This window comes from Triturus cristatus, chromosome 5_2 (genome assembly GCF_964204655.1).
Source record: "Triturus cristatus chromosome 5_2, aTriCri1.1, whole genome shotgun sequence".
Lineage (NCBI taxonomy): Eukaryota > Metazoa > Chordata > Amphibia > Caudata > Salamandridae > Triturus > Triturus cristatus.
In genome coordinates, this window is record NC_140588.1 from 899,986,985 (window position 1) to 900,008,267 (window position 21,283).

At 47.9% G+C, this 21,283-nt stretch overlaps 1 protein-coding gene across 1 annotated transcript in view; it reads right to left on the reverse strand.

The window, feature by feature from the left end:
* The window catches only part of LOC146829383 (uncharacterized), a 59,726-nt gene extending 46,765 nt beyond the window's left edge, over nucleotides 1-12,961 (reverse strand). Inside the window, exon 1 of the mRNA XM_085608042.1 lies at nucleotides 12,664-12,961. Within this exon, the coding sequence (XP_085464168.1) occupies nucleotides 12,664-12,752 (89 nt within the window). The 5' untranslated portion in view covers nucleotides 12,753-12,961. The remainder of the gene's footprint in view (nucleotides 1-12,663) is intronic.
* Nucleotides 12,962-21,283: the final 8,322 nt, after the last annotated feature.

The window sequence follows — 21,283 nt, forward strand, 5'->3', positions numbered from 1 at the left end:
TGACGGAAACCGAGGAGTCAGGCGGCGGCTCCACCGCGCCCACCCATGTCCGGGCTCTGGGCATCTTCTCTGGGGCCGTCTCGGGAACCGCCGTCTGTTGGGTCCCCCGGGGCTTCCCCATGGTTGCGGTCGGGGTACGTCTGCTGGGGGGCACGGGCTCCCTCTCTTCCCGGGGAGGCAGGGGGGTCGTCTCGTCGCCGGTTTCGCTCTCACCAATGATTTGTGTCCCCACCGGGGCTCCTCGTACTCCGCCACCGGCCTCCCCAGCTCTACGTGATCCTCCGCGCCCGTCTGCTGGGGGATGCGGGCCCCCTCTCTTCCCGAGGAGGCAGGGGGGGCGCGTCTCGTCTCCGATCTCGCTCCCACCAATGATTAGTGCCCCCACCAGGGCTCTTCGTACTCCGCCACAGGCCTCCGTAGCTCCACAAGATCCTCTGCTATCCTGCCCCAGTCTGTGCGCTATGAGGAGGCCGCCGTCCGTCGATCCCGGGGACCGTTTTTCAGAGCATGTGGGAGGTGTCGTCTCGTCTCGTGCCTTCTCTCGAAGCGAGCCCCCGCAGGGCACTCCACCGCTCGGTACTCTTCAATAGATCCCCAGGCCACCTCACTGGTAATGTCCGAATTCTGGGTGCCTTCCGGGGGTATGCCGTCCCGCAGGGTGGGGTATCCCGGGTATGATCCGGGAGGAATGGAGGCCGCTCTCCCCCAATACCGGCGTCCCCTGCTCTCAGTTACGGGCTCCAGGCCTCAATGTGGTGATGTCCCGTCGGGCGCCATCTTAGGGTCAGGCGTCCCGATCCTGCCTCCAGACCCACCAGGGCTCCCCCCGCAGCTCCGCACTCACCGCGGATGTCGCAGCCTTTAGGCGCCCCCAGGGAAGGCGTCGTTTCTTGTCCGGTGTGCCTCGTCCTCTCAGCTGCGGGGCCGATTGCTGCGTGGGACGGGCACTGCAGGTGTCATGGCTGCTCTCTCTCTTCGTGTCAGGGCAGGTAAGGGGACGCTCACGTTCACAACCTGTCTCCGGAGCTCCACCATCTATCAGCGGCATGCAGGTACTGGTCTAGGCTCAGTGGGGGTTCACAGGGTAGTTTTGCCGGCTGTACCCGCGGTCCAGTGGTCCTCCGGTCACTCGATCACGGACCTCAGGGTCCGCCCGCCGCCATCTTGCGATCCCAGCTCCCGGTCCGGAGCTGTACTGCGCCGCCACTCCGTTTCTCCCCTTCAGCGTTTCACCTCCGCGGAGCAGCCGATGCCCGGGACCCTCCGACGCCCAGGGGTGCGTTTTCCGGGGGGTGCAACGTCTGGAATCGACCCCTTGTCCGGCCCGATCGTGGAGCCCTAGCTAGATGCAGCCGCCATGGTAGCCGGCTTGGCCACGCCCCCTACATCTGCACCCTTTATGCTGAGACAGTGTAAGATGGCCTTGCGTTTTATTGGAGAGTTTAGTGTCAAGAATGTTACTGGCTGATTTAGGTCAGAAGTAATTTACTAAGAATTATAGGGTCTATGTTTATTTAGTGACTTTACACCCAAGATGGAAAGTGAGCCACTATCCTGTCTCCCTAGAGCAATCACCTGAAATGGCTAAGCATCATTCAGAGGGTTTCCCATCATCTACCTGTTTTTTTTTTAACAGACTCTTCTGGTTTTCAAACAATTCTGATAAGCAATAAATCAAACCAATATAACTGCAACATGTTGTGTTCCAGCAAGATCATAAACCTTTAAACATCTCTCAAGTTTAGGATATAAAATAAGATCACCAACAAGAAAAAAATAGCATCAATGTCACAAAGTGTTTTGGGTCATCGGCCTTATAATCATTGTCCAATGAAACGAGTCCTGTGATGTTTGGTTTTTATTCATTTCAATTGCGACCTTAGCAGTTTGCATTGTAGTTCATGCAGAAATTCAAGTCTGTGGTGATGCTAGGCGATCATCCTGTTGGAATCATTAATGTGGAGTCCAAATCTGCTCCACTGTGATGGGGATTTCTTGACGATTCTTATTCCTCGTCTTTCTCTTGACCTTCTTAGCTTGTCTTTGCCAGGGCGGCCTTGGTTGAATAAGCGTTTTTGCAGTTTTTTCCTGTTCCAGAACTAAGTTCAGGAGTTTAATATGCTTCCTCTCTAGTTGTGGACTGATGCTATATTGCCATGGAATAAGAACTGTAGCCTGAAAAGGAAGCCCCATCTGTAAGGAATTTGATTGGCTCTCAGGTGATCAGTAGGTATTTTGAGTGATCAACATTTCGCCAACATCAAGGCCCAAAAGTCCTGAAACAGGACATCATTGAGCTCTTAACAGTATTGAGTCACGTTTCCGAGCCACTTTCAGAATCTCCTCTTTGGCCTTGAGAAAATGGACATACATCAGGCTATTAAATTCCTAAGTTAGGCTCATGTAGCGAAGCAGCTTATTTCCCACACTGTCCACCCAAATACAATTTTCAGCTATGGTCTTTTGCACATATTTGCATGCACGATAAAGTTGGATTAGTTTCTCTGAAACTATAGTTGTTTTTACATCTAGCTTCGCACAACATCACCACAACACCCTGAACTTCACGTACAAAGTCTCGTTTCACACTACGTACAAATGTCATCACGATCTTCATCCATTTGGCGACAGGCAGTAGCAGCCAGCACAAATCATAAGTGGCGGGGCAGGTGGGGGGTGGAGGAGTGGGAGCAGGGGGTGATGTACAATAAAGAAAAAAGTTTTTAAAAAACTTACCTTCTCGACGCTCTCCCACAGGTCATCTCAGTCTCTCCTCTCTGGGGCCGGAACAGGAAGCAGCCAGTCTCCCTCCCTTAAGCCAATCACAACGTGGAGCAGCACTCAGCCAAGGAATGGGGGCCTGGTATGTTCTCCATGCAGGCTGCATGAACATGTGAAGTGTGCATGACTGTTTTGGACGACCCCATAGGGCCGGCCAAACAGTCATTGCGCACTTGGAGTGGGCAAACCACTCCTCCCCTGCTCCGAGAGCAGAGCAGCCCTGACCGCCCCACAAAGCTGCGCAGCAGGAACAAACACAATGATAATAACCTCGAGTTATCATTGTATTTGTTCTTTCTTTCACTGCTTTACAGCAGTGGGACACCGTTCCTTCGCCTTAGCAGAGGAGCCGCCACTGGCGACAGGGCTATCTATAGATCCACAACACATATGCGTACATCACAAGGCTACTTATATTATAAAAGATAAGCATCTCGATAGATTGGTAGAGGAGGTACTTCCACTGACAAGGAGTCCTTGCATGCTGAGGATTCACCACACGTCGGTCTGACATTTCGTGAGGGATGTCCAGTTTGTGACCAAGATGTGGTCCTTCATTCTATCCCATCAGGTAATGGGGTTGGATTGTCCTTGGGGGGGATTTTTGGCTCAACACCTACACACACTCTAGGTGCACTTAGAGTAGGGTCCGCATAGTAGGAGTACCCTAGATTACGGTCTTGTTTATATGCCGGCATATATACATTGTTTAGCACCATGGTAGAACGCTTTTGGTGCTTGTAATCAAGGATATCTGCTTGTGTCTACTAAGCATTGCAGCACACGTATTTTATGCAAGAACAACGATGGTTCAATAAATATTATTGAAAAAGTCCCAATGTGTATTCTCTGTATATTTTTCTGAGAATAAGTAAGCATGAGTGACTGAGCAAAAGGTTCCGTACTGTTTCCACAATCCCTGAAGGGTCAGGGTTGTCATCTTCAGTGGTTGACAGAAAACCATTCGTTCCCCGGTAGGTTAGGGGGGGGGGGCATACGGTGGCACTGTGAGCTATCTGGTCTATAGGGCAACATATCCTGCGGGGGTGTCTAGAATTAGTTTTTACACTAGGCCCTTAGTTTATGTTGTCCAACCAATTCTTAGGTCCTAAGGATTTGTACGAACTACACAAGGCGTTCGCTTATTCTTACTTTGGTAGGCACTGACCACCATTACTTTTTAGGGAAGTGTGCTGGATCTTTGCTACTTCTGCAATGGCATGGGTTCACCCATTGCTCAACCTACCTCTTGGATTTAGTATCTTTTCAATGGAGGCCTAAGACCCTTCTGCCCTTACACTATGTGTATTCATGACTGCACCGAGCCCCCACAGCACACCCATCCAGCGTACGAGCTTGAAGGAGGCCTACTCTCTGCCTTTCGTGACTACCCAAGCCACAGTGACTGACTGCATCATCATAGAAGCTACCATCCACCAAGCCTTAGCTCTGCCGGACCTGCCAAGGACATGTATGAGGCATGACGACCTCCACCCCCTCACAGGCAACCCAATCTCTTCTCAACTTCTCATAGGAGCTTGTTAAGTAGGCTGGCAGAGTCAGTACACTAGCAACTTCTCTTCTGGCACAGGGTGCTGCGTGACGGTGATGGCTCGTACCGAAGGCAGGGGCCATCTTTTTTATTGCTTCTAGGTGGTGGGGTGCTTGTCATCTCCAGACCAGAATCCTCTTCTTCATTGGATGAAAACCACTGCCTTGAGCGTTCTGCTGCCTCTTCCTGGCAAGGATTTAATCCAATCTGGCATTTGCTTTCGCAAGGCCGGAGGGAAAAAAAGCCTACTGCTAGGAGCTCATAGAAGATACAGTTACATGGGTCCGCGTTGCAACCACAACCCAACAAACGTTCAAAATGTACCTTTTTTTAGCCAATGTTGTATGCACATGAATGTAAACGTTCATACCAAAGTGATTATGACCTGTGTATTGGAGCACAGGTTATGCCTTTATTCTCTCCTAACATTGTGTTGTCTTTATTACAACTGTTCACAAATTCAATAAAACAATGTTTACAGTGATCATTACCTACATGCCATTAGAATTGTAGTGATCATTTATATTTGCCATCTCTTGCCTGTCTAGAGACACTTTATGTGTTGCATGACATATCTGAAAAGAGGCATTTTATAGTTAATCTTTATCATTTAAAGGTTCAGTGAACTGGTTGTGCACTCAGGTGAAATTTATCTATGATTGAGCTGTTCTCAGTGTGGAAGTTTTCCATGTTTTAACTATATATGTGCATTAATATTAGTTGTTTTGCGTTTGAATTCACAAGTGTATTATCATGAGTTATTATAATTGAAAAAATCATTATGCGTTTTTCTGGCTTAAACTAAACTAAGCCTCAGTGCACTGTTTATTTTGAATGACACTGTTCCCAAAGAATTTGCTGAAGGAAACATTTTGCTACTTTCTCAGGCTCTTACTGCCAGCATACTGTATTGTACTCATTCACAATTGTTTTCTGTTCTTTGAGTAACTGGTTTGTTCGGACACCTACGGATGGCATTAGGTCAGAAGGAGCAAATCAATAGTTATGTAGAGGGTTAGTGCTAAGACGACAGGGTTATGAGACGTTTTAAAAAATATGATTTGCCTCAATAAACCTTCAAGGCTTTCTCTAAGTTCCTGACCTCAAACTCCCTTTTTGAGTCAGTACTTTCTTGTTTTTGACTGCATTTTGAAATGCTGTTTGAATCTTCTCTCTGGAGACACAATACCTCATAGACTTTGAGCTTAACAGAGTCCTTGACCTCAACAAATTTGGGCTTACCACTGTTAAGCAGACTCTCTAAGCAATAGCGCGCCAATACCAGTTACTCCCCATTTTGGTGGATGATGGATGTAAAGACATGGAAGGTGATTGTCGCAAGGTCAAAGAAGTTGTTAATGGATGTAAGTCTCCTTGTAAAGCGCCTTGAGACCCTACGGGTATGTAGCGCGCTTTACAAGTGTCACTGATTGATTGATTGATTAAGTCTGAACTAGGTACAAGTCTTCTGGAACTACTGGACCACATCCCCTTCAATTACCTAGTTTTGCTTTTTAGCCCATTTGTTCAATCCCAAGGTCTAATGACCAAATTGCTGACCTTTGAACCTGGTGGGCTATGCTTGAATCCCAGCAAAGTAGAAATGGAAGACATTTCCGTAGAATTTCCTACTTGTAAGTAGAAGGAGCTTTCCAGAGAACTACCGGAAATGAGACACTCTCCTTATGATAAACTCAGAGTTTCAAATGCATCCAATGGCATGGTACTGAAAGCATTCAGTTAATAGGCAACAGTGTTCCACTGCTTGTTCCAAGCCTCAGAACTGCAGATGAAAGTTCTTGCCTTGCTATACTGCACGGATCAATTTGCAACTGAAAAAGGTTATCTCTTCCAGACCTTCTCAAAACATTTGCAGTCAATTTCTACTTTAAAGCCTGATAGATGTTAGCCATTTCGTGGATTTCAACTATTTTCACTGCAAGATGTGACCGGTCTGCCAGCTGAAGAGAGCTCTAAGCGGATGTTGCCTGTTGAAGTCCTTCATGATGGCCACCCCTCCGCACAAGGTGCACTGCCTTTGTTTTATAAACTTTTAAGACGCCCAACTCCAGTATTTCTATCCAAGGCCCTCAGAGAAAGAACGGATGTTCAGTGTAAAAGGCCCACTGCCAATATTAGGTCTTTATTATGGCTGTGGAGGATTTTGATATGGGAATGTATTCATATATGTAAAGGAGGTTTGTGTGCACACTCCCTGCACAATAGTCTCTTAGTCAAGTACATTTAAAAAAATGTGGTTTGAAAGGGAGTCTCATACAAACCAGAGAGAACAAAACTATTAAAGGAGTAAAACTAAATTATTCACAACAGTGTTGATTAAAAAAAAAAACTTGAATATAAACACAATATTTGTTACTTTAAAATTAACTTCCCTAGAGTAAGCCCAAAGTAATCAATGGTTCCAAAATAACCACAGAAGTGTCCTAGCATGCTTAACGTTGTTGGCTGAAAAACCAGTACTGCATGAAAGCTAATCTAATAAGGTATCAGCTGTTTGAGAGGGCCTCAATATTACTAGTTTATCTTGAATCCTTTGCAATTCACTGAAGTATATTATCCCAGAGGATAACAGTAGAAATCCGTCCTTTTTAGGTCGAGCCTAGTGCAGCGCACGTGTTGCTCTAGGAAACTGACCTCTTGGAATCACTCTGGACTTTTCACACGCTTGTGCGGGTTTTCTTTTAAAGCATTTTTTCTATTGGACTTTGCGTGAGTCTTTCTAAATAGACAGAACGCAATTGGGCAAGTCGGGTGCATGTCCCACCTTTCTCAGGAAATGTATCCGCCCACGGCCTACGGTTACAAGCAGGGGCGCCATCTGTTCAGGGTCATGTCACCATCTGTTTTTAATTAGCGCGTTCGTGTTCGCCAGGCTGCCATGCTCACTCACCCCCGCTTCTCTCTCGCTCCATTCTTTTTAACCAACCCTCCAGTCACATGCCACATGCACAGCCCAAGTTCTGCAGGAGTCCAGGGTCAGAAGAGCACAGTTATTCATGGATAAATGTGCGCTTTGGCACAAGTTTAGTTGATCTTGATCTTCGCCTTTAACTTTCATAGAACTCCTGTTTGTGGTCATTGCCACCTACAAATCAAAAAATGTACATTGTGATTCTGAAAATGAGACGACTGAGGTTTGTATCCTTAAATTTAATATATACTTGAAAACTTCTATAGTTCGCATAAGCAATAATGAGGCGTTAGCAGTTATTTTGTTGAGCAAGGCTATTTCAATACGGGTTTGGCAGTTGTCTGAAAGCTTGAGTGAACGGTAGTTGACGCAGAGATGTTGTATTTACTCATTTATTTAATTTAGCTGGCCGATGTACTGAACCGTGAGTGCAAGCATTATTCATGAGTTGTCACGTCAGAGTAACGTCCGAAACAATCAGGTGGAATTAATGCGTTAATTGGATTAATGATGTTGGGATTTGAAGTCACCCATGCTCTCAGCCTGCTTGAGTAAAACTTGCGGGATTTTTTACGCAGTCAACGTAGCTTGCGCTATTCCAGTGGCGTATGAAGCACTTATGCTGTAAATTAAGACAATGTAATTGCAACAATATCTCAGCAGGAATTATTGAATTATTTGCAATCGTATGTACGAGACATTACAAACACACAGAGAGAAAAAGAGGCTGCAAATACTTTGATTAATGCGCCCATAGGCGTCATATATTTAGAGAAGATTAACGAAAGAGTCAACAAATTATAACAGCACTGTTTGGTCTAAATACCAAAACAACCCTAAGAAAAAAAGTGTACAATGTGCTCGTGACATAAGTGTGACGGCGCAAGTGACAACGTGAAGAAAACCATAGCAAGGGGCGCAATACGGTATATACAGAGTATGTACAAATTAAAGGTTCCAAGCAACGATTTCAATTGTTCATCTGAAAGTTTTCAAAGAGTTTTTTTCTGAGGGAACCAAAAGATCAAAAGAGCGCCAAAAGGATTTGGAGCTGATGGGCACAGGTCGACGACGTTTCGATCCTTAATTATTTAGGATCATCCTCAGGACCAGGGTCGCAATTTTCAGGGAGTGCTGTATAAAATAAAGGTCAATATCAGAGCGGAGGTCAACAGGACATGAGAAGGTAAAGGAAACAGGGGAATCTCGACTCGCGCCTACCTGTGGCCCGGGGGAAGGGGACTCTGTCAAGGAGGGTTCCGGGTAGATAGACGAGAAAGTCACGATGTGTCCAGGTGAGACATCAGGATGGGACTCAAGTGAATTAAGAGTCTCTGGGGAACAAGAGGGTAAATTAAGCGGGGGAGGTGGGAAGAAGGGTAAAGGAGCAGGGGAAGAGGAGCAATGGTAACGCATTGTCAACTTACCGCTGGCAGGAGCGGAGCTGCGGAACCGGAGGGGGAGTGCACAAGGGCGCTTCAGTGTATTCTGTGAATGTGAATAGAGAAATCAAGGAATAAGGATCTAATCGAGTACCGAATGATCAGCAGGATACGGAAAAGGGAGTCGGGGGAGGGAGGGGGTGTGTGGACTTACAGGTTAGCAGGTCAGGGGAGTCGTGGTCCAAATTTCCGAAGGTACATCAAGCCGCCACGGACGTGTGCGGAGCTCAACCGAAGCCTGTGAAGAGAAGCCGAGATCCCTTCTACATAAGGGAAATATCAGCGTCATGGTAACGGGCACAGATTGGACAGTGAAGAAGAGGGTGGGACGGTAACTACGGACGCGGGGATTGCAGCCAATGCGGGAGCAAAGGGGAGTAGCAGGAGAAGGTGATGGGGTCCTGAGCTGGTGACCCGGGCTGGTAACCAAGGACGCCTGGGGATCGTGAAGAACAAGAAGACTACTATCCTTCCCTGTTTTCCTTTCCCCTGATTCCATGTGAAGCACGTCCCCTTTGAAATGTATGTATCACTCCTTAAATTCAGTTTCGTACCTACATTGTGTACAATGACCATGACTATTACAACGATCGATGCACTATAATTGATTGTGCCTCCAAACCCCCCATAGACACAATCTCTCACTGTCTCTACTTGACCAGTCCTCGCTCGTCAGCTTAATACAATTCACACTCTGACCGATTCCCTCGACAGCCACGGAACTCTTCTCTTTCCCTTGAATACACGATCCCCAGGCGTCCTTGGTTACCAGCCCGGGTCACCAGCTCAGGACCCTATCACCTTCTCCTGCTACTCCCCTTTGCTCCCGCATTGGCTGCAATCCCCGCGTCCGTAGTTACCGTCCCACCCTCTTCTTCACTGTCCAATCTGTGCCCGTTACCATGACGCTGATATTTCCCTTATGTAGAAGGGATCTCGGCTTCTCTTCACAGGCTTCGGTTGTGCTCCGCACACGTCCGTGGCGGCTTGATGTACCTTCGGAAATTTGGACCACGACTCCCCTGACCTGCTAACCTGTAAGTCCACACACCCCCCTCCCTCCCCCGACTCCCTTTTCCGTATCCCGCTGATCATTCGGTACTCGATTAGATCCTTATTCCTTGATTTCTCTATTCACATTCACAGAATACACTGAAGCGCCCTTGTGCGCTCCCCCTCCGGTTCCGCAGCTCCGCTCCTGCCAGCGGTAAGTTGACAATGCGTTACCATTGCTCCTCTTCCCCTGCTCCTTTACCCTTCTTCCCACCTCCCCCGCTTAATTTACCCTCTTGTTCCCCAGAGACTCTTAATTCACTTGAGTCCCATCCTGATGTCTCACCTGGACACATCGTGACTTTCTCGTCTATCTACCCGGAACCCTCCTTGACAGAGTCCCCTTCCCCCGGGCCACAGGTAGGCGCGAGTCGAGATTCCCCTGTTTCCTTTACCTTCTCATGTCCTGTTGACCTCCGCTCTGATATTGACCTTTATTTTATACAGCACTCCCTGAAAATTGCGACCCTGGTCCTGAGGATGATCCTAAATAATTAAGGATCGAAACGTCGTCGACCTGTGCCCATCAGCTCCAAATCCTTTTGGCGCTCTTTTGATCTTTTGGTTCCCTCAGAAAAAAACTCTTTGAAAACTTTCAGATGAACAATTGAAATCGTTGCTTGGAACCTTTAATTTGTACATACTCTGTATATACCGTATTGCGCCCCTTGCTATGGTTTTCTTCACGTTGTCACTTGCGCCGTCACACTTATGTCACGAGCACATTATACACTTTTTTTCTTAGGGTTGTTTTGGTATTTAGACCAAACAGTGCTGTTATAATTTGTTGACTCTTCGTTAATCTTCTCTAAATATATGACGCCTATGGGCGCATTAATCAAAGTATTTGCAGCCTCTTTTTCTCTCTGTGTGTTTGTAATGTCTTGTACATACGATTGCAAATAATTCAATAATTCCTGCTGAGATATTGTTGCAATTACATTGTTATTACCCTGATCTCAGTTTGGTCTACGGGTTACACTCCTGTGGTTTTTTTTCTGTAAATTAAGACAGGCAGAAGGGAGTTGTAGTTGTGACGTACCTGCCTCACTGCGGAGCTCTGGAACAGCAGCCTGCAATTTGATCGTGCGCGTAAGCTGCCGGGTGGGGTGGAAAGGTCAATTGATTAACTAATAGTAGGCAAGGGGAAAGCTTCCAGAGTGCGAGCTAGGCAGCCATGTTGGACATCATTGTGTAGAGTTTCCAACTGTTGTGCACGTGTACACCATGGTTAGAATTATTTTTCTAAATATTTGAATAGAAGCCTGATCACATTTTGCGATGACATGTTTTTAAATATTCGCTAGACTTAACGGGTGCCTTAATACAGTGCGTTTCTATAGATATTGTGACAAGTCATTTTGCGAAGAACCTAATGAAATCTGAAATTAGAAAAATATATGTTTAAATTGCCTGGTGGATGCTTCTTGTGGATGATTTCCATTCAAAGATGGCTGCATGCTTGGCTGGAGCTGCTGATAGACTTGCTGGTTCACACCTTATTCCACTCTCTCAGCCTACCAGTGAAATGGGCCTCCCCTGATCCGCCGGCAAGGGGCGTGTTTAAGAAAATACGCTGCAGTTGCCCGGCTCACAAGGCACATACAATAAGATAAAACATAACTAAAAACTTATAACATCCCAAAGGCGAGACCTATTGGCTATGCCAATGCTTGTTTTGGTTTGAAATGGGATACGGTAGGCCAGGTAATGTAAACTTCAGGTCCATTCCTTACATGGTGCTTGTTTGGTGGGAACATTGCAATTTAGTGAGTGATTTCCATTTATCTGGTGACTGGGTAGCAGCACCATTGCAAAGTCGAAGTTGAGGCCTACATATGCAAGGACTTGTAGTTTTAACTTTCTTCGTATAAGTTTACGAACACGTTCCAGCAGGGTTAGAACTGCTTCATGAACAAGCCAGGACAGGCTTAAAGTTAACTTAGGCACAGGACAGGTGAACAGCTTTGTGCAACTTGTATGAGCGTGTGTGGTATTTCTATAGGGTGAACCTAGCCAAAAGGCAGTGAAGGCAGTGCATGTTCAAAGACAATTATAATATCAGTTGGTGATACGGGAAGTAACTGGATGTGTCCTCAACTCTTTCCCCAAATTAGATGCAGCACAGGGGTGGTGTCGAACAAAACCAAAGAGGATCAACAAATCAAGCGTTGACATGTCACTCAGCATTTCATTCTATTGGTGTCGATAAACTCATTGCTATTTAATGCAGATTGGCGACTGGTAACACCGATTATTTACCGTGGTAAAAAAAACATATAAAAATATCTCTTTACAGAAAGATAACTATTACTGGTAGAAAGAACAGTGATGGGCTGCGGCTTTAAAAGATGGTTTGTTTATTACAAATTGGCAGCCCTGTATTTTTAGCTAACGATACTGAATACATACATGCCAACCGACCCGATTCAAGCGGGAGACTCCCTCTATTTGAAGGGATCAATGTCTTTATTATGGCTGTCTTCCGCCTGAATTACCTTGGCTTCAATAGATATTAATAGGGTGAAATACATTCACCAGATATGTTTCTTAAATTCTCCCACTTGACTCTTATGAAATGTTGTCATACATGTATAACATGCAAGGACCTGTAGTTCCAGAATACGGGTACGGACCTACAATTGCCATTAGTACTTAGAACTGTTAGTTAAATAACTAGGACTGGTTAAATTCGGCATTGCGACATAAGCCGACTACTTGACAGCTATGCACCTACTCATAAAGTGGCCGAAAGGTGACCGCTGAGAATGTATCTTCTTACACACACTTCCATGAGACCCTACCATGCCCTGTTCGACTGCCAGTTGGTGGCGGTTGAGAGCGTCGACGGTGGCCCAACCAGCGCGCGCGCTGCCTTTGCATAAGAAACGAATTATCCTCACCAGTAGAAAGTCTCCCTGCACCGGACACAGCGCTTCATCACCGGCAGGCGCTGCATGCAAACAGCGCAGCCCAGCTCCAGCGACGCCATCTCCGGTCCCGCCCACAGCGTGCGACCAGACGAAGCTCAGAGAATCCCCGCTGTTCGCAGGCGCTCAAATTAATTGAAAATAGCTTGTGTCTAAATAAAATTCATGCGTTGGTACAGCTGCCGTCACGAGAACGAGGCGATTCTACCAACGGTTACTATAGCTTCGCTCCGAACAGTCTCTGGCTTCTTGTTGTCTTTTCTGTATCTTCAGTTGATTATGTCCAACACTGCCACCTACGGGTGGAAACATTAGCTGCTACAGTTCAGAGGCTTATTGCTGCTAAGTACGTGTAGTTATTTATCTATTTTGTTTCAAAGTTGCTACAGAGGTTTTTTTTTAATATATATTTGGATGTATATATTTAAACCCGTCTAGAACGATGCAGCCCTGTAGTGGCAGAGTGAGGGAGGCGAGACGTAGTGGTGATAGAACAACACTTTATTATATATATATAAGTATGCTGGTAACAACGGCCCACGGGGAGCGAGCGGGAAGACAACCGCTCGTAATGAATTCGCGCTCCCGTCTGCCGATCCGCCGCGCCCCGCTGACGTCACGGCCGACCTCGAAATGCGATTGGCCATGACGTCAGGAGGACAGGCAAACAGCGAGGAAAGACTGCGTCAGGCGCCGCGGAGCTAGTCCGCTAACTCAATGTACGACATCTCCCTTATCAACAAAAAACATGTGAAACACATTATCATCTCATAACAAAGTCCTCAAATCTCTTAGGTGCCCTAACATGCCGTGCCGGCCTGCTAGGAGTAACATACGGGTTTTGTGCCACCCCACCAACACTTGTGCCGCTTTGGCCCGGGCTCCCCGTGCTGTGACTGCCATACCTCCCTGGTCTGGAGGCTGGGCCCATCTGCCTCTCAGCACCTCCCGTACCATGCTCTGTGCTCCCACTCGTAAGTGCGCTTCTGCCTCCGGCCCAGCCTTGTGCAGGGGATTTGCCCCCAACCTCATCATCGCACATACTTTCCCCGGTGATCTCACTGTCTTGCCACTCAAGCACACTATCATCGCTCTCGGATTCATGCATGCGACCACTCCTCCTGATGATTTCCTCTTGTCCAGCTTTGAGCTTGACTATGTCATCCTTGCTACGCCATCCCCCACCTTCCAGACACACTGCCCCTCTGGTTGCATCGTGTACTCGCAATGGGGTTTGGAATACGGATTCCCCTTTCAGTACTTTGTAGGGCTTCTTCACCAGTACCCAATCTCCCTGCGCAATGTCCTTTGGTTTGGCTCTGTTGACCACGTCAGCATACAGTTTGTTGCTCTCCTGCTTGGCCACTATGCGTTCCTTGACTCTCAACCCCTCTTCCGGTACATCCTCCGTTCCATCCCTCATGTCATACCACTTATTGAATTTGGGGGTAAGCTCGCTCATGCACCGTCTCCCTCTCATTAAATAGAACGGCGTATGTCCTGTGACTTCATTAGGCGTGTTATGGAAAGTGTGCACCTTCTCAGCCAAAAACGCCTTCACGTTCATTTGAGACGCAACAGCCTGTTGGATACCTTCTTTGAGGAACCTGTTCATCCGCTCGACCTGCCCATTGCTCTTTGGGCTGTATAGTGGGGTCTTCTCCTGCTTGATTCCCAGCCTGGCCAGGAAATCCGTCATCTGCCGGGACACCAACTGGGTACCGTTGTCGGAAACCATGATCTTCGGCTGCCCCTCCATCGCGAAGATTTTCTTCAGTACCGAGATCACCCGGTCCGTAGTGACCTCCCTAACGAACTTGTAGTGGATCCATTTGGAGAAGTAGTCCGTGAGGACGATGAGATACCTGCAGTCATCCGGCAGTATGGTAAACGGGCCTGCGAAATCTATGGCAATCTTGCACCATGGGCCGACAGGAATGTCCACCATCTGCAGTTCCCCTTTTGACGTCTTCCAATGTTTGTCGGCTCTCAAACACGGCCCGCATCTATCAATGAAACCGCAGACATCGCTGCACATCCCCGGCCACCAGTAGTACTGTTTGAGGAGATTTTTTGTGGCTGTGCTCCCCGGGTGACCCCTGTGGGCAATCCTGATCAGCTTGTCCCTCAGACCTTCCGGGGGCACAAACAACTCATGTCTTTTCAGGAAGCCGTCTTCGATCGTAAGCTCCGCACTAATCTGCTGGAAACATCTGAGTGCCCCGTGCAAGTTCCTGACCGGAGGCCAACGAGTCGTCATGTGGTCCACTACCCTTCGGAGGGTCACGTCCTTTTCCTGGGCAGCCAGCCATTCTGCCTCAGAGATAGACCCCTCACAAATCACCGTTGCGTCTACCAACGCCACCACACACTCCGTGTCGTCCAGGGAACCTTCTTCCTCACCGGTGATGGGCAGGCGCGATAGGCAGTCCGCCCTGCTGTTGAGGCCACCCTTGATGTGTCTGATAGTGAAGTGGTATTCCTGCAATTTGGACAGCAACCGCAGGAGTCTCGAGCTGGCTTTCCCATTACCGCGGCCTTCGCCGTCCATCATATAAATCAATGGTTTGTGGTCCGTGACTAGCTCGAATTCTTTGCCCCACAAATAATTCTTTAGTTTCTCCACTGCCCAGACGCAGGCGAGCGTCTCCCGCTCGATGGTGCTATAGTGTTTCTCCGCGTCGCTCAACGAACGGGATATGAACGCGATAGTGCTCTCCTTCTTCCCTTGGAATTGGCAGAACACTGCGCCGATCCCTTTGGCGCTGGCATCGACGGTGATGACATTCCGGTGATCCTTGTTGTAGGGCTGTAACACTGGAGCCGCGACAATGGCCATCTTAACAGCTTCGAACGCAGCTTGTTGTTCCTGTGCCCATACGTACTTTTCGTTCTTCCGCAGCAGTTTCCTAAGAGGCTCCACTGTGAGTGCGTACCCCTGCATGAACTTTGCGTAGTACTCGCTGAGCCCCAGGAACGACCGCAAGGCATCCTTATCTCCAGGGCATGGGGCATCTCGAATGGCCTTCACCAGTTCCTCCTTGGGCGCAATACCATCCGGAGTCAAAACGTGCCCCAGGTAGTCTATCCCGCCCTCCATGAACTTGCATTTGTCTTTGGAGACCGTCATCCCTTTCTCTCGCAGGATCCCTAGCACCGTGCCCAGCAGCTCCAGGTGTCCTTCCTCGTCCTTCGTGTGGATCAGGATGTCATCCTGGAAAGCTTCGACGCCCTTCATGTCGCAGAAAAGCAAGTCCATCAACTTCTGGAAGACACCTGACGCCGATGCAAGGCCGAAAGGGAGACGGACGTACCTGTACGCTCCGAACGGGGTAATGAAGGTGGTCAGTTTTTTGGACTCCTCCGTGAGACACACTTGGTGGTACGCTGACTTCAGGTCTATCAGGGTGAAGAACTTGGACCCTGACGTGGACGATAGGATTTCTTGGATGTTGGGCAGCGGATGGCAGTTCACTAAGATATTTTTGTTCAAGGACCGCAGGTCCACACATAGACGAATGTCCCCTGTCCTCTTCTTCTTGGACACCACTATCGCGGACACCCATTCTGATGCGCCTGCCTCCTCTATCACGCCATCCTGCTTCAGTTTATCAAGAACCTTCTTCAGTTCCCCTCTGACAGAGAGAGGGACAGTTCTGACCTTATGCTTTATCGGAATTGCCCCTTCTTTCAGCTGTATGGCGTGTACAAACCCTCTCACACGCCCCACCTCATTCTTGAAAACGGACTCAAATTCACCAATGACCTCAGCCAATCCCCCATGCACAGCGCTTGGTTGTATATAGCCGACCCAGTCATCACGCAGAACTATGGGATCGTCGGCCCCCGGGACTAGCATCACACCCAGCTTCGCCAGGTCCTTCCACCCCACAAGGCTTCTCCCTTTCTCAGCCACATAGACCTTTGTCATCACAGTGCGCCCTCGAAAGGTGAGTGCATCGCAGAAAAACCCCTTCATCACTATATCCTGTTCCCCAAAGGCCTTGGGATTCACATCAGTCTCACGCAACCGCACACCCTGCCATTTCGCATCAAACGTGGTGTCGGATATCAGGGTTATCGGGGAACCAGAATCAGCCGTAAACTGCAGCTCTACAGAACCAATCATAACTGAGCCAATAGGCCCTTTCACCCTGCCGTCCTCGGCATCGATGGACAACACTATGTCCGCACTCGCCTCCGCATCACTATCACTCACCGAGCTCACTTTCACACTCCCTCCCGGTTTCCTTGTCTTGCAAACGGCTGCAAAGTGGCCCACCTTCCTACATTTCGTGCAGCTCTTGGTCAGAGCCGGGCAAGACTTACTATCAGCCAAATGGTCCCGCGCCCCACACCTAAAGCAGGCGAACGGCCTCCTGCCACCCCCTCTATCACTTGCTGCTTTGTCGGGAGTCCGTGACACACTTTTGCTCTTGTCCTGCACGTAGCACACCGTCGAACTCTGACTCGTGCATGCAAGCTCCCTGGTCGATACCATGGAGCGCTCAACAGCCTTCGCAATGGCCACCACATCCTTCAGGGGAGGGTTCCTACAGGAAAGCAATCTCTCCTGCACCTTCTTAGAGTGGCAATAGAACACCACCTGATCTCTGATGTAAGTGTCAGTCATCTCCGCAAATTCACAGTCTTGCGCCAAAACGCGTAAGCAGGCAATGTACTCCTCAATAGTCTCTCCCTCCTCCTGTCGCCGCAGAGCAAACTTATGGCGCCCCACCATGATGTTACCTTCCTCGGAATACTGCAGTTCGAGCCGCTTGACCGCCTCTTGATATACATTCAGAGGGGCGGAAGCCCCAGGAGGGTCCACGAACACCGGCAGACTGTCAAAAACTTCCTGGCCGGCCTTCCCCAGCAGTCCGAACAATAGCGCCTTCTTGCGCTCGGGGCTATATCCCACGCCGTCTATGGAAACGATATAGTTCTCAAACGCACGTAGCCATCCCTTCCATTTCATGGACGGCTTACCAGGAGAATCAAGGAACAGGGGAGGCACGCAGATGTTGACCGGCTGGGCCATCGCTGGAGGACAGGGAACTCAGCAGGAGGACGACGACCACGAGGACAGCCACCGGACAGGCACAGCAGGCAGCACGACCTGGATCCTCAGCACACAGACCTGGACCACGCCAGCAGAAGCACCTGCACGTGGGGCCCCACACCCACCGGAGAACACTGGGTGGGACAGGGAAGGATGATGCTCACGGCACACCACCTGACCAGAGGAGACAGCAAGATCCAGCACTCCAGCCAGCACCAGGACGGAGCGAGCATCGCAAGACTTCCCACGTGGCTGCAAGAGGACCAGCAGGGGGCAGCACCACAGCAATGGAGGAGCACGAGGGGCTCAAGGCACCGGATTACCCACGTGGGCCAGCACAGCAGCATCAATTAACCCTCGTCGCCATTTGTAGTGGCAGAGTGAGGGAGGCGAGACGTAGTGGTGATAGAACAACACTTTATTATATATATATAAGTATGCTGGTAACAACGGCCCACGGGGAGCGAGCGGGAAGACAACCGCTCGTAATGAATTCGCGCTCCCGTCTGCCGATCCGCCGCGCCCCGCTGACGTCACGGCCGACCTCGAAATGCGATTGGCCATGACGTCAGGAGGGCAGGCAAACAGCGAGGAAAGACTGCGTCAGGCGCCGCGGAGCTAGTCCGCTAACTCAATGTACGACAAGCCCGTTCCGCCAGAAACATCAGTACCTCATAAATGTAAGGAGACTGTACATGCTGGCAGACATCTTAAAGTTACACCCACATCAAAGAAATCCGTTCTCCTCCCATGCTGCCCAATATAAAGGCATTACAATTGTATGTCCTGTTTTAGTTTGATCTACTCAGTTCAATTTAGTCCTAAAAAACCCAGGAGTCACCCAATTGGACATACCCCAAAACTTGGTAGTTCAAATTACAAAAGCTACCAAACACAAGGCCATACATGCCAGCGTTTTGAAAGAGGGAGATTAAATAAATAATTGCGAGAATGTATTCCCTCATTGACTTCTATTGAAGAAGAGGTAATTTCAGGCGGGACACAGCCAGAATAAGGCAATTTTTTGCTTAAAAAATCGGGTCTATTGACATGTATGCAAGCTGAGTGTGGTAATGAAGTTCAGGTAGCCAAAGTGTAGTTAAAAATTTAATTAGTCTTAGTTGCAGGTTGGTAAATCCATGTACAGTAGCTCCACCTGGAGCAGCCGGCCTGCTGCTCAGCCCATACTCCAAATTTCACACCTCACGACACAGGCATCCAAACATTTAATTTATCATTACCACTCCAACATTCCACTCAGCACCTTCACACTGGCTGAGCAGCTGAGGCCAAAGCAACAGGGGAGATGCATAAATACAAGATACTACATATCCTCCCCCTTTATATAACACAAAAAAATGCAAAATGGGATAAAGTATTGACAAGCAAAAACATGAAAAGAGAAATTGCATCAAAATCCACCAATTGCAAGAGGAATCAAGCATTAATATGAAGAAGCATATTAAAGCATTGAGAGCAAAAACAAATATAGAATATGCATAGATAAATATACATTGAAGAACCCCAATAAAGCTTTGAGAACATAAGATTTGAGAAAGTAAAAGATGCATAGATAAATATACAAGATATCACACATCCTCCCCCTTTATAAAATTCCTAAATTATAACAGAAGAAACAATATTTTCTTTAACAACATACATTGCTAAACAGCAGACAGAGAAAGAACCTCCTCAGCCCCACATCAGCATACAAGATATCAACAATATCGCACCTACAACAACCACCACCACACCAATTGCCCAGACAAGCATGACTGGTTGCACAACACAGCACAAAAAACACTGTGTCAAACACCTCACACACATAAACAAAACTGGAAGTGACACTACATCCACGACAACACATCATCACACAGAAGTAATATGTGAAATATACAAGATCAAATGCTCCCAAACAAGGCCCCAAAAAAATTGTAATAATTAGCAACAGGTGACATAACCATGTAGAAAATGGCCGGCTCCCACCCATACATTAAATCCACATGTAAAGACAGCAAACGAACACGTGGAAATTGGTGGCTTACACCCTGTACGGTCATCCCTCATGTAAGGGTATGAAACGTAAAGTGTTGTGATAGGTGACTAGCAACCCATAGAGACATCCCTCAGAAAGACCATGTAACAAACTATGTAGATATGGGTGACTAGCCCCCTTATACATCCCTCATGTATGGGCCTGTAACGTAACTGTGGAAATTGGATTTCCATCCCTCATGTAAGGGTCTGTAACATAGGCTGTAGAAATGGTGCTAGCACCCATTTAGACATCCCTCATGTAAGGGCATGCAACAAAAGATATGAAAACGTAGTAATCATACATGGCAATTGACACAGAAAGAGCATTTGCACACCAGAAATCTATTTCCACAACAGAGATAAATATGTCACCACAGAAGCGACACTACCTCAACGGAACGGGCACAGTAGGGAAAGACATGCAAACATACATAGGAACATAGTAGTCATGCAAATGAAAACTGAGCGGAAACAAATTGGCATTACAAAGAAGATCATTAGGCAATCAATGAAACATGATTCCAAAATTATCACTAAATAGGCAAACTCTATTTCTTTGGTTTCTCTTGTTAAAGGTGGACTGTACCCGATTATGACCCAGCAAGACCTCCTGTGAGTGATATCTCACTTGATTTGGCAACCACCTCACTAGTCCCTGAGCACAAAAACTTCTGAACTCAACCAGGTGGAGTCCAGTTAACTTTGTAATGAGGAAGAACAACCTCATGGCTGGAAACTGAGGATATCGTCAATGGTGAGCAAAATTTCACCCCACGCTACAAGTAGCGTTACGCCACTATCGGTCTACATCACGCTGCACCAACCATCAAAATATGACATTGTCGGGGACCCAAACAACCATTTGGTGTGAGGTTGGCACTACTCTACGAGAGCACCTGACGAAAAAATATATCGATACACGGTCGAAACACTGAACAAACCCGGCACAACGTGAGCCATTCTTCGCCTTAGAAACATTCACTGTCTTTGTTATGATGCCCACACCTTCAAGAGGGTGTGCGCATCACTGTGCGTGGTCCGATGAAAATAGAACAGAAGAAACTCGTGCCTGCTCCTCGAGCTTCCCCAGTGTACCGCCGGCGCAAAGTAAAGATGGCGGCACGTAAATAAGCCCAGCTTCGGCTAGCTCCAGGCATGTGTGTGCACCAAACTTTGCACATAGCACGTGTTCCTGAGTAGAAGCATCACACACTGGACTTTCACACACTGGACTTTAATGCAAGTATTTTGAATGAGGTAAGCCTCGCGCTGAAATAATGCACCATTTTAGATGGCCCTTTCAGGCCGCCGGCCATGGCCAATCTTCTTGCTCATGTAACGTAGACCGCACTTCCCAGGAAATGTTGGGATGTTAACCCAGCTCACCAGCTGCCGCTTAATTTGTACCAAACGCTGACTGTATCATTAAAGTCACCGTAGCATAAATTAAGCACGCCCTGATTGGGACCGCCCAATCTGAAGGACACTGGTGGG